This window comes from Misgurnus anguillicaudatus, chromosome 19, assembly GCF_027580225.2.
Source record: "Misgurnus anguillicaudatus chromosome 19, ASM2758022v2, whole genome shotgun sequence".
Lineage (NCBI taxonomy): Eukaryota > Metazoa > Chordata > Actinopteri > Cypriniformes > Cobitidae > Misgurnus > Misgurnus anguillicaudatus.
In genome coordinates, this window is record NC_073355.2 from 19745479 (window position 1) to 19763412 (window position 17934).

Genomic DNA, 17934 nt, shown 5'->3' on the forward strand with positions numbered 1-17934 from the left:
TTGTTTGTTTTCTGAGAATCTACTGAACCTACTGGTAACTTGTTTGCCACATAGCAATAAAAAATATACTAAAAACCTTGATTATTCTGGTTAGTCACATTGTACTGCTATTATTTTGAACAAGACATTATAGAAAATGTTTTTGTTTTCGCATGACAATAATCAGTCGACATGCAGCTCTCTTTGTTGGCACTATGCAGCTAGCTGTTGACTCTGATCAATATTCCATACAATAAACATGGCAAGAAGTTTCAGAACCGCTTTAAGCAGATTCCCCTGCTGCCACATTTTAAAAAATCCAGTAAAGTTTCCTATGTGGTAGGAAAACAAGAGAACATCTCTCACATATCAAGAAGAGTTGTTTCTAGTGATTTAAGTATTGCCAAATGCCTCAAGGGTTAGACGGAATAATTTGATCTTCCAGGGAGCCCTAAAAGAATACGAGTAAATGATTCAGTGTAAACGCTTGGCTGTTCCACAGAAGAGAGATCAAAACCATTTACTTGCCTTGGAATCCAGAGCAGGCTTCCCTGCCGTGGCACCCACATTGGCAAAGAACTGGGTGACCTTTTTGGTGTTTTCAGTCTTACCGGCACCAGATTTTCAACTAGGAAAATAGGATATTTTAGAGCTTTTATTTTAACTTTTCTAAGGGGTATATTCATAACACCAGTACAAATAACTAAAAAATGTATCTAGAAAAACTAACAGGTCATTTAAAGGTGAAGTGTGTAATTTTTAGAAGGATCTCTTGACAGAAATGCAAAAGAATATACAAAACTATATTATCAGTGGTGTATAATGACCTTTCAAAATGAACCGTTATGTGTTTATTACCTTAGAAAGAGACCTTTTTATCTACATACACCGAGGGTCCCCTTACATGGAGTCGCCATTTTGTGCCACCATGTTTCTACAGAAGCCCTTAATGGACAAAGTGTTTTTACTAAGTTGTCTCCGACGATGACATGTTTGTCCGGTGGCGCTACCGTAGCTTCTCTATGTGTTTCAAAAGCGAGCAGTGGACTGAGCCGTTGGTTGCAATTCGCAACCTCACCACTAGTTGCCACTAAAATGTACACACTGTACCTTTAAAGCTGATTTTACAGTTAATGATTAACATAAATCTCATCTAACATTATTTTATGAACTCACTTTCTGTAAACATAGTTTCCAGAAAGAAAGAGACCATGCATTACATATAGAAATCTTTTGGGATTCATATCAAAAATAACGTATGTGTTCAGCATTGTGTTTTCATGCAGTAAACAGCAAAGCTGAAAGTTTTCAATATAATTTGTGAAAAATTCACAACCATAATTTTCTTCAAATTGGCTTAATATTTTCTCACACCTAGCCATCATCATATAATATTGTGGTATGCATTCCTCTTTAACGTCTTAGATTTAAATTTTTTCTTAGGTGATGCTTCATATTTTAAAAGCAATTACATGTACAATTTTGGCATGTATCATCTGCTTATAATGTATTGTTGTTAGAACATACACTGCGGCATTGTAACAGTATCACTGTTGTAGAATTGGAAGTGAAGGGAAGGTCTGTGATATATTGGCTGTAATGTGACTGTATTGTGTTAAGCCCTTACACAGAGCTGTGTAGTTGAATATTCCACTTTAGGCATTGGAGGATCATTAACTCAAATTGTTGAACACACACAGTGCTCCTCAGTTACACAAAAGCCATTACCGACAACTGCTTGTATCAATTAAGTATCCAAACTAGGTGGTACACCTTATGATAAAAACTTCTTAAGATCAAAATAGATTCCTAAAGCCGCAAGGAACATCATTCAAGATTATGCTAAAGTTGCACAACACGTGTGCTGGGTCAGTACTTTAAACAACATCATACTTCCTAATGTTTCTACATATATTATAATAAATAACCATCATCAAGTGTAGAATATTAGTTACTATAAAAGTGTATCTGCATGTATATACTGTATAGTCATTTGACAATTTTACTTAAAGGGGACATATCATGAAAATCTGACTTTTTCCATGTTAAAGTACTATAATTGTGCTTCTATCAACCTAGAAAATGTATAAAAGAGCAACCCAGTAACTTAGTTTTGGTAAACCATTCTCTGCAAGTATGTGAATAAATAGGTCATTGTAAAATTGGCTCCCCTTGTGATGTCAGAAGCGGATAATAGCACCGCTTAATTTGCACTATCCAACCACGACACTGCCATTTAGAGCAGAGATCAGCTCATTTGCATTTAAAGGACACACCCAAAGCACATTTTTGCTCACACCTACAAAGTGGCAATTTTAAAATGCTATAATAAATTATCTATATTGTATTTTGAGCTAAAACTTCACATACGTACTCTGGGGACACCAAATATTTGTTTTAGATCTTAAAAAAGTCTTGTGAAATGTCTCCTTTAATGTTTGTTCAAGTTTTTCAGATCCAATAAAGTAATGAGACAGTCACATTGATTCTGCTAAAACCTCTGCATGCTTCATGCTGCAAAGAATCAATTCCTGTCACCTTTATATCATCATGACCAATAGGTGGCAGAAGTGAGCTGCAACAACGGCTCGTCTATTGGGTATTTCATTGCAATACCATTTCTAACCATGTTTTTATATTTTGCTTGCAATGTAATCTTACCTTACAAGTGCTATTGATCTAATTAAATAACGTATTTTCAAATTTGTTAAATCAGAAGATTTGTTGCAGTTCCCAGCTATTGTGTCTGGCCTTTAGCTAAAAGCCCAAATGTGGCAATCTCTTATAATCCAAAGCCAGACATTTTGCACAGTTTATACAAAAAGCTCTTTGAACTCTAAGCAAGACAAACATGTTTTTATGTATTTATGACATTATGATTGAAAAACTCTTTGAAGCAGCAAGTGCAAACAATTATCTAGTTTATTTGTTTTGTTTGTCTTGTAGTTATATATAAATGTTCAAATTAAACAAAATCATATGCTCAATATCCAGTAAGCAGTCAATACATGGTTTTGAGCTCATTTATTAAACATGCTCATTTCAAGATGTGTTTCAAAAAACACACTGAATCCCACACAATGTATTAATTTAATCAATTGAATAAATGTATTTGTTTGCATATTAAAGACTCAGATCAAATAGATCATAATGCCAACAGCACAATGCATCTTTGTTCATTAAAGTGGTGATGGATTGAGAAAGACCAATGTGTGGTCTGCCTGCCTCATTAGCCTGCTGTTTATGTGGATTGGCTTTCTTCTGCACAACATTATTAAATGGCTCTATTGTTTCCAGTTGCTAAAGCATTCAAATCTGATCCCTTCCCTTGTTGCTCACACCAACCTTTCTTGTTTCAGCCAGACAACTCCTGAGCCATAGTTGATGCAATCAGTATCAATGCAAATTTAATAATGTCAGCCACCCCCAATAGATTACATGCCAAAACAACAACCATAGCCAAACACCAATTTATTCACTTAAAAAATTTACTCTTATTATTATTACTTGCATTGATTCATGGGGTTTCTTAAAACAATTACAGTAAATTACAATGAGGCATACACATTAAACAAAAAATAAATTAAATATTTATGTCAATTAACTTAGCTTATATATTCTGCTTTAAGACATCAATATTGAAAGAAAAATAATAATACAAAAAGCATGCAAATATGGTTTTATACATAGATATACATCTGTATTTTCATATCTGAAATCACCGACGCAAAGCGGAAACGCGCACGACCGTCCACGAGTACGTGCACGTACAGCTGTACTAACGTGATGTCAGAACGCCGTTGAGCTCAAAAATGTTAGCCTGTGTTGTTAAGTCGGAAAGCTACGGGGGATTTGCCCGACGAAAATAACACCGTTTCATCGTCTAGAAACAGATGCACACATCACATAATACTGCAGTGTGTTTTTTTACGTTTTTATATCCGCTTTGAGCGAGCGTCTTGGGTTTATCCCGAGAGAAAGTTCGTCGGTTATTTTGTGGGAGTGATGTCGAATCCTGGCACTCGAAGGAACGGGTCAAGCATCAAAATTCGACTGACAGGTAAAACAACCGCAAACCACCTCATTTATAAGCGTCATGTAACCATCATGTGGTTTATTAACATTTCACATGTCTAGTTACTTGAATATCTGTGTGTATTTTTCGCTACTGTGTGTCTTGGATAGCTAACGTTAGGCGAGTGCCCTGCTAGCTTTTGCTGCAGCCGGGCTCTTTATGCTAAGCCCGAATAAACGCATGCTAACACGAAAAAATGTAAAAGCATCTTTATAAACGGTACTGTAGTTGTGAAAGTGCTGTATTTTTACCAATTTGTACCCGATCAGCCAAAAGTAGTTCTCCATGCATGGATTGTTGGGTTGGATTAGTCATAAATCAGCTGAGTATTAACCGGATGAAGCGGAGGCAGCTGTGTTTCTCCATTCCCCTCATCTGTATGGCTTTGTTTTCGTTATATATTAAGATGTTATAACTACATTTATAAATGATTTCCTGCTATATTATTCAGTAAGGTTTGCTGTGGTCTGCTTTATAACAGTTTCTGGTCATTGAAGTGAGTAACAAAGGAACATAAGGGTTGATCTTTACATGCTAATATACTGTTTCACAATCCACTTTGTTGTGTGGTGCGGATGTTGAGACCGTTTTGTCTTTCTTTACTCAACAGGATATGGTTGATACACACTAATCTAAATGTTTTTGTCACTGGCATAAGAGTAATTGGTCATAAATCCAATTTCCCAGTTTTCAATGTCAATGGCATTTCAAGTATTGTATATGTATTAAAGGGCAAAATAATTTCCTCTGTACTGTATAATACACTTTACCGGGGCAAGGTTAAGAGGGTTAACATTCTTTTCAAGTGACCAGATTGCTGTTAGTCATATTAGTTTTTCCACATGAAAAGGACACGTTTTACAAGCATTGTTCTAGCAGTGCAATGGTAATCTCAATGGCAGTTTACAGTATCAATACCGTTTGTTTATTTGTATAAATGTCCACGTGACAAATAAACAAACTGTATTGATACTGTAAATTGTTATTGAGGCGTGTGCTACTAGAACAAGGAAGTGAACTACAGGTTTTTGTTGTGGTTTTACGTCACTCGTGGTTGGACTGAGTTATTTTGTCATCAAACATGCCATTGTACTCTTAATACTTACACAGAGGCCAAAGTGTCACTGTATAACAAACTTAAAGACATTTGTTCTCGCCCCAACAAGCTCTGAATGGGATTTTGTCTCAGTTTTTATTTTGCACAGATGTGCTTGTGCCTCAGCATCTCCTGTGGTCTGTTGCCACTTGAAAGTTTGTTTGTAGAGATGTCCAGTGTCGAGGTGGAAAGCTCTCAGGCCCACAGGCAAACCCAGAGCTTCCAGCTGTGCTGTTTTCCCCCCTGGGCCCATGAAAGGAATTCTAATTGGACAAGGAATGTCTGTCTCATGAAACAATCAGTGTTGAAACTTTTCAATGGACGGTTTACTGTTTAGTCTCCAATGGCGTTTTAAAGTCGAGGATTTGGTTGCTGGAGCTTCCGATGAGAGAGATATTTATCTGCATGATAGAAATCACAGCAGTTTTGTAAGATTTTTGTTCTCATTTCTTAATTTCTTCATTCTTGTTTTTTTTTACCTTATGACTTTCAATTTAAATGTGTATCATACTATCCCAACATTTTACTGGCTGTAGCAGGGTGTTCACAAAGTAATTGACAAATCTTGATACCCAAGTCCGATTTGTTGTCTGTATCTGAATTTTTTGAAGACCCGCTTACATCATCTTTTAAAAGCGACTTGTATCCAATATATGCATTTACACCTAAACACTTCGTAAAACAATTCAAGGTAGACATACTGACTCGGTACAGCTTAAACCACAGTGGAAGTAAAATGTAGCAACGTGCAATGGACACAGACAAAATTATTAGGTTATAGAGCTTTATTTTTGTAATAAGACATAAAACTTACTTTACTAAGAGTAGCCGTCATCCTCCATTGTGCTGCTAAAAAGAGTCGTGTATTTGTGGGGGGTGTCCACTTACATTGCGGATGTGAATACATGTAACCGATTCATATTCAATTTATTTTCATATACAAATGAGGCCTGAAACCAATTGGAGAATATCAGACTCTATGCGTTTTTTTTTTCCCTGCTTACACATTCGTGGGTAATGTCCGATCTGTGCAACATAAGATCGGAATTGAGTCACTTTAAACATGCGGCCGTATCGAGAGTGGACAATTAAAGTTAAAACCACGCCGTCTGATATTGTATACGTCAAGATGAAACCTGAGCATATTAGCCTACCTTTTGTAATGTTGTCATCCACTTATTGCTATTAAGTTTTTTTTATTGTTAACTTCAGTGGCCAGCATATGTTTCAATTGTTTCCAGTGGGAACGCGGCACTTTTCAAAAAAGCCAGCAGCTCACGTTTTTTTGTGCTGAATACCGAGAGTTGAAAAATATTTAAGTTTGGGTGAAAAGTTCAGCTCGTCAATGTCATTTCTCGCATGGCCGTCCAATCACAGTGGAGGGATAAACATCACAACAACCAACCGGCACATCGTGCAACGACTGATAAACAAAGCAGAAGTATCACTGCAACCAAATTGCTCAGCTAAAAAAAGATGGCAGTCGACCTGGCGTTTTCAACAGCGTTTTAAAGCTTTGGTTTGCACACCCCTTAACTGCTTTGTAGAAAATTTAGTCCGATTTAGTTTATAGGGCCTTTAGTATCTGATTTGATCCAACCTTTGTTAGCGTTGCTCTGAGCCTTATGCTGCTTTTGGTAATTTATTGGAGAGGTAAAGAGTTTTATTAATATTTGTATTTTATCATTTAATTATTCACCGCACTGCAGTTTGCTCAGGGGTTATTACGTGATCAAGGTTACCACCACCAAGTATTAAGGAAGAAATTCAAGTTTCTTATTTTTGTTTCCTCATTACTTGGTAAGTTCTTTGCTGATAATGTCCTGTGGAACCACTTGACTTTGCATGTTTTCAACTGCATTTTACCCTGAGGGATTGTGGATTAGTGGGTTTGTTTAGTTCTTATTGTTGTGTTAATGAATAAGACCGAGTGCATGGTAGCCATGCTTGCTAAGATATTCTGTTGTTTTTCAATTTGTGTAAATGTTACGCTGTGTTATGATTAATTCACTACTGCTATTACCTTCAAATGCACACCCATACACAAATGGAGATAATAGACAGTAAGATTTCAATAATTTTCCAGATTCAAAACATGTGGTTTGACTGGTACTGCTAAACAGCTGTGTTCAACTTGTGGTGTTGGTGAGACTTCGTATACTACCATGATCTCTAAAACATGCCAGTGATTTGGAAAAGCTGTTTATTAAAGCCCCTATCAGCTAAATCAGTGGTTTCCAACCCTGTGCCCAGAAGACCCTTAGCAATACAAATTTTGGATGTCAACACAACTTATTTATCTCATGTGCTTAAGTATATATTTTTGGGGGGTTCTCCATGAATAGCGCTGGCAATTACTTAGGATGTACTTGCACTACAGTGCCTTTCACACCACAGTAACTTTTTCATAGTACCTGAACTAGCATAACATAAAAGGTTATGTTTGCAGTAGTTGTTTATATTGATCACTTGTGAGGCCAATTACAAAAAAGATGTAACAATAATACACAGCCTAGGCCTAGGGCATCTCTGTGGGCCATTAATGCCAACATGACGATATTAATATCTTTTATAAGATAATATAAATACACAGGAGGAGTTAAAGGTTAGATCTCTTCCTTGTTGTGTAAATGTACTCATGCTTACGTATGTGCTGTGTTATATAATACAAACAAAATCCTACAAACATATACACACTGTGTAAATAGCTAAGCGTGGCGTAGCCAGCAAAAGTGCTAGTAGACAATCTTTGCATGACTTTTTAATAACTGTGACTGAGCTTGTTCTAGAGCATAAGGGTTGGTCACTGGGGAATCCTGCTTTTTCTTTAGGGAGCACTAGCATTGGTCTGCTGTTATCCCTTCTGTGTCTTGTGTCTGTTTCCTCTCCCTTTTTTCCTCTGTTTTTATCTTTCTCTTCCTGTCCCCCTGCACACTCATGCATGAGTATTTCATGTTCATGACTGTCTAGGTATGTGGAGCATGTGGTCTTTCAGACATTCCTGTGTGTAATGTGGATGTGGTGTGCAGCTGAGGGCTTGCATGGGACGCTGTTTATTCTCACCGTCTGCACATCTGTAAACTATGGCTATTGATCAGAGCCAGACCGTTACTGGTCCTGTGTAAATAAAGCCATGGGTAGTTGATATAAAGAGGAACTGCCGTTATTCCTCACCTGTGCCATAGTTCACAAGGCTTTTCAAATAATGACGGATATAGCAGCATCTTAAACTATTCGAAACAAATGTATCATTTTGTAATTATTAAGAAGTTATTAAATTGAAAAGAAATTCATGTAAGTACATATTTGTTTGAAAAGCTTTCTTGACTGTCTTTTGTTGGACAAACCTCAACAAAAAAAAAACATCCATGTCTGACTGTATAATGCATTTTCTCTGTATTGTCACTGTGTTATATTATCCTACCCTAAGTTGGAGGCACATTTCACAATGGTTTTCTCCCCTTATTGCATGTGTGACTCAAGGCTCTGTCATGTAGACTGCTTTGTAACAGATTATTTCTTCATTCCCCAAAATTATAGTTGCACCTTACTACTTCCTAAAGGTTTTTTTACACGTATGAATGGGCTTGATGTCACACAGTGTAACCTTGAATGTTATAATAGACTCACTCTTTGTGTAATGTAGTTTGCCTGATGTTTACTGAACTAAATGTTCTGATGAATTACATTGGTAACTGTGAAATGAAGTAGTTAATGTCATTTTAGGAAGGTTTCTCACTGTCAACTTTGATTGACCTTTATTGTGGAATCTTTAACACTAGATTAACTGTTGAAGTAGTTAATGCAAATATGTAAATTCAACCATAATATACTCACCTGTATGCCATCTCGGATATATATGACCTACTCTCTGCAGTTGAACACAAATCATTTATTAATACATAAATAATTAATATCATACAATGCTCAAAAGGTCCAAAATCCACATGACTCCAGTGGTATGTTTGTAAGAGAAATAAAAATTTTAAGCTTATTAAACAATTGATATATGTCTATTAATATATTAATGCTCTAATCAAAACACGCATATGAGAGCTAGCCACGAGTAGCGCTGGGTATTAATTCAGATGTTCCGGATCGATTCGATTCTGATTCATAAGCTATCGGATCGATTCGTTTTTGGTTCTTGGGCCAATTTTTACACTCGATTCTCGATTCAACTCAATGAATATAGATTCATTGAGATATAGATTCAATAAATATACAAATACTTTATTTATAAAAAAAACAGTGAACATAAATAGGGATGCACGATATATCGGCCAACATATCGTTATCAGCCGATAACTGCTTATTTTTAATATTATCGGTTATCGGTCTGATAGCAAAATTAGGCTGATAAATGAAAGCCGATAAATGATGGATTATTTTGGTTTGTTGAACCACTTCACTTGCTCATTGCTGGCCATGTGGAGTTTTGATTGGTGCTTTCTGTGACATAGCACAAAGATGACACGTGTTGCGGGGTTAAGAAGAGTATGCTAGTCTAGCGCAAAGACAAGATGTCTGGTCTGCGAGTTTTTCATTGTGAAAATAATATGAATATTACGTAAAAAAACGATTAATCAAAAAAAAAATTTTTTTGCCTAGCCCTAGTCATGAGACATGCGAGAACCAATGAGATTGAAAGTTTTCAATGTACTGCCGTATGTGACCCTGGCCCACAAACTCAGTCAATTAGCAAGAGTATATTTGTAGCAAAATTCAAAAATACATTGTATTGGTCAAAATGATCATTAGTATATTAGGTAGATATTAGGATATAAGATCATGTTCCATAAAGATATTTTTTTACATTTTCTACCATAAATATATATATAAAAAATTGTTTTGAGTTGATGCAGTGCTAAGCATTTGACAACTTTGAAGGATAATTTCGATTTTTTTTTACCCTCAGATTCCAGATTTTCAAAAAGTTCTTGCCCAAATATTGTCCTATACTTCCAAACCATACATCTATGGAAAGCTTTTTCATTTATATTGATGATGTATAAATCTCAATTAAAAAAAAAATTGACCCTTATGACTAGTTTTGTGGTCCAGTGTAACATATTTGAATTTACCACGCTAACCCCTTTTGAGAAGATAACATGACGGCATTTTAATATAAAATTTGGTGTGAACAATTGACTTAAACAAAGCAGAGATTCATATTTATTATGGTGCATTCACACCAGCCGCGGTAGAGGTGGAAAAAAATGCGCTATTCGCACATGGTTGGCCGCTTGAACATTTGGGTTTACTCGCTTCAATCGCCGTGAAATTTCTAGTCATTCGAGGCATTCGTGAAATTCTAGTCATTCGCGCCATCCGCACGTGCCGTGCCGTAGGATGCCTAATCGCGTCTTTCCATTGACTTAACATGTAAATCACTCGCGCTTGCCGCCTCTACTGCGTCTGGTGTGAACCCAAGCGTGCCGCACAAGCCCTGAAAATGGGTCTTGAGTCCAACTAAACAATTTAATTACACTTCAATTATCTTTTTTCCAAAGCTGGTTTCTATCATTTATTTTTATCACCATTGGAAGCGAGCGAATGGGCGTCGTCCTTCTTTTTTTACAGTCTATGTGTGAACCCTGCATTAGGATGTATAAGACAGTGAGTATTTTTGTGACTCACCTCATTTTAGACTGGCCATGTGTAAAACCACATTGTACAAATGTGCCTTTTTGCTTTGTGCACTGAAAGTTTTTATGTTTCGTTACAAAAAGTGGGATCTTTTTTGCATAATACATGGATGTGTTGTTCACAGCAGGACATTTGAAGTCTGACACTAATTACCTTAAAATTTATTGATGACACTGAATTTGTTTCGAAAGCAGAGCTTTGATAATTGTAGCTGTGGTGGTTTAAAGGAGATAAATTTAGAGAACCAGCTTCTCAGAGAGGGTTCAAGCAAGCTAACAGTCGCTAATAGATTTGTAAGCGTATTAAACCACAACAGGCTGTCAGCATGTTAAAATGACATTTGGCAGAAATGTATATCATACATATATATAACATCATAAATATGCCACCAAAGTTTTGCATGACTTCTGTAAAAATGACAAACCCTAAACTTGACAGATTTTCTCTCTTATTAACTTAGTATGCCAACACATTCACACTGCTCGGATAGGAGAGCATGTTTGAAGTGGTAGGTATTTATGTGTGTGAGCATGAGACTGTGTTGTGGTCAGCAGCAGACAGTGCTGTTTTGTATTGCGCTGGGGCCTCCAGACAGGATGAAGAGCTCATGTGGTGATTTCAGCTTCCCTCAGCAGCCTTGCCGGCTCCCACGCGCTTTGTCTGGGTTTAGGTTACAGCACAGCACCTAAGGGTCACGCAGCCACCTCCCCAGGTCACCGCTGGACACGCATACTGCTGCATTCCTCCTGTGGCTGTAAACAAAAAAGGCTAAACACGGGAATTATTTAAGCCTATCAGGCGTTGAGACTGTACTTTTCTTTATTATGTTTCCCGCTCACTGAAAGGACGCAGTGTGATATTAGGCTTTTTCTTCTGTGAAAACAATCCTATCATCTCTGGGAAGGACAGATGCTCTTCACGGTTGTCCGCAGCGGGCAGCGCACCCGCATTACATGTATCTCTGCAGGGATGACAACTGGCCGAAGGGCTTTTTCTAAACCAACCTGCAGATCTTTTTTTGTGTGAGCACTCTGGAACCAATTAGCTTTCTCAGAGCGCTCATGTCAGGCCAGACAGCCTCTGTTTTTAAGCTTGTTTAAATGCACAATAATGCTTTATCTGAATGCTGATGATTTGGCCATGTCAGACAAGATGTCAAAAGCAAAGACAGGTGTTGCAGTCTCTACAGAATTGGCAATGTGCTGAGATTAATGCACCTCCACACAGGATGTCTAGTCATTGTTCAACTCAATGCATTGCAATTCCTTCGAATTGTGTATAAACCACTCACCCCCAAGGTATGGCTCAGGTTTCCTCTTTATTTCTATGCCGGGTGACTCACTGAAGTGGAAGAGTGTCTGCCGCTCCCTGTGCTTGTGGTTCTTCCTAGGGGATCTTTCCGGATCCAGCCTGGAAGTCAGAACGGCTGACCTACTGTATCTGTGAAAGAGGAAATGTCTTGTCTATTCATGCAGATGTGGATGTTTGGAATTCCTTTAAACTCTCCTGGCTGACAACTCATTTGTTACGAGACTGGACAGAAACGTTTTTTTTTTTTTTTTTAAGGCTTTATCATTCCGATTGACCTAACAAAATGGCTCCCTGCAGTTTAATGTTCAGCATAATGCAAGGATTTGGCCATGGAGAGTGGGAGAAAAGAAACGGGCAGCCAGGAAGAAGGACGGAGGAAAACCTCATGGATATTTAATTCGCGCTGGGGGCCCTGCGTCTTGTGTTTCAGCCCTGCGTATGGCGGGGCTTAAAACAAGTGTGTGCAATCCAGTCCCTCTCGTATCCCTCCAGCCCTCATGCTGCTGTAATTCAAAACTAAGCTGTGAATGGAAGTAGTGCTGTGTATCATCTCTGACTGGGAGGAAATGAGTTGCCCAGGCTCAGTCAAAGCCCGCCTAGTTGTTTATCTGTTAAAGGATTAGTTTACCCCACAAATGAAAAATTTATCATCGTTTACTCATGTTGTTCTCATGCCTATGAAAAGTGAAAAGTTCAATCCTCTTGTTGTGTGCTCTATGTATTATAATCAACCAGTCAATTATATTCTTATCAAGTCCAAATTGTAGGTACAAAAAAACCCTGATGATATAAAATGAAACGATGCATGAATAGCAACTGTGGGCTTCGGCACATTGGCATACGTTAGGCAGCATCCCTCTCCCCACACTGTGCACCTGCATATCATCCTCCATTCCAGTTAAAGCTCTCCTCACTGGACGCACTTCTCATATTGATGAAGTACAGAGATAAATAACCCTTGGCTTATACCCGGGTGAGTTACGCTGTTGTGTGTGGGCTTTACAGTGCCAGCAAGCTTTAACCTCGTATCAGCAAACTGCTTGCGTTGCAGACAGCTGCAGAATGCAACATAGAATTTTAATTACACATGCTCTATTGATAATTAAGTATGGACTAGCTCTCTGTCGTTCCCTCAGGTGAAGCTGTGATTTATATTAAAGTCAGGGAATGAGTGGGTGGGAAACCAAGAATAGAGTCTCTTCTGTCTCTTTTGCACCCACCCTCATCAGTCACCACACCAGCTGTCCTGACACAAGGTACTGAAGACCCTGCACTGCAGAGATCATCTGATGGTTTTAGAGTAAACGCTGGATTATCGAAACTGCATAATTATGTTTGATGTCTAGGGATGGGACGGTATGAAAATTTCATATCATGATTAGAGTGAGTTATCATGGTTATCAATATTATCATGGTTTCGTTAAAATGAGATGAAAATGTTCAAAAAGAACTGATACACACACTGAAAACATTTGAACAAGTTTTATTTTTGAAAATCACAATTTAATATTTCATGTCCCTGAAATTCTTCCTGTGGTAAAAAATAAATAAATCTGTCTTATAAGTTTACCGTGAATAAATACAATACATTATCCCGCCTTAAATGCCTTCTTGTGCAAAAAACTATGCTGCATGTGCGCACCTGCGTCAAACTGATTCTAGCTGGACAGGATTTACCGTGAGTTTTCAAAATTACGGTAATCAAATACGGTTGTAATTAGTGTTGGGCGATATGGCCTATTTTCAGATCGTCCTATCGTCAGCCTGTGAGATCGGCGATACACGATATTATCGGGGGGCGGGGCAGTAGTTTACTCTTTTTTTTTTATTTGTTAATTTTTTACTCATTATAACAAGTCACTTGATGGGTGGACAAAAAAACAAGAGCAACACCGCCATGACCGCAACCTTCTTAAACCTGATGCCATTAATGCGAGCGCGTCATTAAAACCCTATCATGATTACTTAATAACTGTAAAAACATGCATCTGCGCACGCACACACACGTGCGCGCACATAAACAATTCAATGCATTGGTTTAGTGCTGTTGCAGAAGACTACACGTTTCAAGCAGTGCAGTGGTGCTCTCATGAGGTGCCTTTTTAAACGCATCGGTCCAGCGGAACGCTATAATATTTTAAACACAATCATATATTAAACACGAGGGACGTGTTTCTACAACTCCTTGAAATGCATATCATAAACAGGACTAATACCTATCTGACTTCAGACAGAGCGCAGCTTTCTGCACGTACGCGAGTGAGAGAGAGGCGCTAATATGCAGCGGGTCATATTTTAAACAAAAAGTAAAGTTTGCCTCAGCTCGCATGAAACGCATTAAACTGAACAAATACATAAGGATTACTACTTTAGTTTATGTTTAGACTTCGGACAGACGCGAGAGCGCGTGCACGTGAGACAGAGAGAAGCGCAGCTGCTCATGACGCGGCGCATGGATTTTAGTGGTAGAAAGAGACCAAGACGCGCGCATTAATGCAGGTACGTGCAAGAAGGAATTCTCTCTTTACAAGCTCTCCATGTAAAGTGAAGCAAAACCCTCATGTGAGGAAAAGCATGCATTGTGGGTGTTAATATAAAACTATGATGATAATAATAATAATAACCATTCGCCAACTATCGTCGTGACTATCGCCATGAAAGCCTGCCATTGGCGATATGTCTGAAGATCGTCGATACATGATACTATCGTCTATCGGCACAACCCTAGTTGTAAAGGTAATTACATTTTAAACAATAATACTAACCATCAGGAGTCAGGACGTATTAATCGTGAAACCAGTAATCTTCACATCCCTTATTGATGTCTTAATCATTTTAACTAAAAAAATAAATAAGTTCAGTCATGAAGTATTATGTTACACTAATATCTAGGGCTGCAACAACAAATCGATTAAATCGCTAAAAATCGATTAGTGAAAGCATTGGCAACAAATTTTATAATCGATTTGTGTCGTTGCGTGACGCTGAGATATTTGAGTATTAAAAAAGTTGAGTTTAACGTTGAGCGGTCCCTCTCGTGTTCTCTGTTGTTTTCGGATATGGCATTCAAGCGTAAGTCCACCGCTGCCAGGGATTTCCCATGGTCTTAAAGGAACACGCCCAGATTTTGGGAATTTAGCTTATTCACCGTTAGATAAGTCCATACATACCTTTCTCATCTCCGTGCGTGTTGTAACTCTGTCTGACGCAGCCCCCTGCTAGCTTAGCTTAGCACAAAGTCTGGAAGTAAATAGCTTCAGCTAGCATCCTGCTCCAAATAAGTGACAAAATAACACGAACATTTTCCTATTTATTTGTTGTGATTTGTATAGTCACACCATGTACAAATAACATGGTCATATGAGACACAGCCATCTTTTAACAGTATACATACAGGGAACTAGCAGAGAGTGAGGAGCAGAGAGTTCGCTCAGAGTTGTGCAAATCACTCCGCCCAAGTAGCAGTGCTTCGCCTTCTGAGAATATAGTTCCCTGTATGTATACTGTTAAAAGATGGCTGTGTCTCATATGACTTTGTTATTTGTACACGGTGTGACTACAACATATAAATAGGAAAATGTTTGCGTTATTTTGTCACTTATTGGGAGACATGCTAGCTGAAGCTATTTACTTTCAGTCTTTGTGCTAAGCTAGCAGGGGCTGCGTCAGACAGAGTTACAGCACGCATGGAGATGAGAAAGGTATGTATGGACTTATCTAACTCTGGGGGATACGGTGAATAAGCTAAATTCCCAAAATTTGGGCATGTTCCTTTAAGCACGTAAAACTTTTGCATGCAAACTTTTCTAAAACAGCGCTTTAATTCGGTTTACAACTAAAAGACGTAAAATGGACTTGTATATAGAGACAGAGCGCAGCGCGTCACAACCTGAAAACCACGCCCACCGGGGGGGAAAGCAATCCAACAGTCTCCATTGACTTTGTATTGCAAAAGGCCGCCTCCTTGTCATTTCTGGCTTATAACAAAAAACTGAATAATGCCTAAAAGCTGCTTTGGGACAATATGTACAGCTAACAAGCCAAAGAACACAGAAATAAGTTTTTATAAGCTGTCGAGCCGTAAAACCCAGTCTTTAAGGAGAATAAAGTGGATCGCCGATTACGTTTCCCCCTATTGGACGCAGTTTTACTAATAGGAGTACTATGAAAAGTTGCCTGTTTCCATTTCTGTGTCTAAACGCTCGTTTTTTGAAGTCGACAGCTTATAAAAAAAATTTATTTATTTTTTTGGCGTGTTAGATGTACACCTTGTCACACAGCAGCTTTTAGGTATTATTCTGTTTTTAAGTTTAATCTGTAAATAAGTTTTTATAAGCTGTCGACCCCAAAAAACGAGCGTTTAAAGACACAAAAATGGATACAGGCAACTTTTCATAGTACTTCTATTAGTAGAAATGCGTCCACTAGGGGGAAACGTAGTCGGCGATCCAGTTTATTCTCCTTAAAGGCTGGGTTTTACGGCTCGACAGCTTATAAAAACGTATTTCTGGGTTCTTTGGCTTGTTAGCTGTTAGGGCTGTCACTTTTGTGAAAAAATCATTTTCGATTTTTAATATATAAGTGTTTATTGAATCGATTGTAAAATCGATTTTCCATATCTAAAAAGACGTTTCCATTTTCAACGCCAAATAACGGACAAACGTGAAGAGAGCGCTGGAAACGCACAAGTCAGCAATGTTTCTTATTTTTTGTCATTAAGCTTCGTGCAGAATAACAAACAGCAACAGTAGTGCAACATTCTCGAAAAAAATATGCAGAGTGGACTGATGCCATAACATAAATAAAAAACATTACTGCAGGCTTCAAACCGGCTGCATTTATGATTTAGGCAATTCAAAAATTATTTTAAATAATGATTCAATCCATTTCAAACAATTGTTCAAAAACGAAACTTTAAATAGACTTACTTGAAGTTGAGAACAGGCTGTGTGTTTTTTTATTAAACGTAACAGACACTTAGGCGGCACTAGGCAGGCAAAAAGGCTAGGGCCATTACAAATTATTGGTCAGGAAAACAAGTTGATCATGAACATTTTCGGGGTCCAGAGCGTTTTTTATTCATGTCCATCTGTTGAGAAGACGCGCCCCGACCGCACTGATGTCCCAGGGAAACTCGGGTACTTCGTTGCCAGCTGCGCAAGGTGGCTCATGTAAGGTCTGTTTCGTTGCTCTCTCGTGTTGCGCAGGTTCATTGACGTTGTCCTCCATTTTCTTTGAAAAACACTAGATGCAGGGATTGAAAGCGTGAAACTATAGGTGCGTAAAATTGCTGGGTATTTTCTGTCTAGCTTTCGCAATGCCTACTGCACTTTCGGAATTCTTCATTTTATTTTTCTGCTTGTTTGTGAGTTTTATTACGTCTATATTTTTAATTGTTTAATTCTTTAAAAATTAATAGTGTACATATTTGGTAAAATCGATTACCTATTTTCGTTTTCGAAACTTTTTTTCGTTGGTCCGATCGATTGTGCAATCGATTTTCGAACGAAAAGTGACAGCCCTATTAGCTGTACATATTGTCACACAGCAGCTTTTAGGCATTATTCAGTTTTTTGTTATAAGCCAGAAATGACAAGGAGGCGGCTTCTCGCAATACAAAGTCAATGGAGACGGTTGGATTGATTTCCCCCCCGGTGGGCGTGGTTTTCAAATTTGCATAACGGCGCTCTGTCTCTATATTCAGAATGACGGACATGGAATGCATCTCTCTCTCTCTCTCTCTCTCTCTCTCTCTCTCTCTCTCTCTCTCTCTCTCTCTCTCTCTCTCTCTCTCTCTCTCTCTCTCTCTCTCTCTCTCTCTCTC

At 38.1% G+C, this 17934-nt stretch overlaps 1 protein-coding gene across 1 annotated transcript in view; it reads left to right on the plus strand.

Annotated features, from left to right (window-relative positions):
- The first annotated feature begins 3736 nt into the window (after positions 1–3736).
- The window catches only part of smurf1 (SMAD specific E3 ubiquitin protein ligase 1), a 42649-nt gene continuing 28451 nt past the window's right edge, over positions 3737–17934 (plus strand). Inside the window, exon 1 of the mRNA XM_073857066.1 lies at positions 3737–4039. Within this exon, the coding sequence (XP_073713167.1) occupies positions 3985–4039 (55 nt within the window). The 5' untranslated portion in view covers positions 3737–3984. The remainder of the gene's footprint in view (positions 4040–17934) is intronic.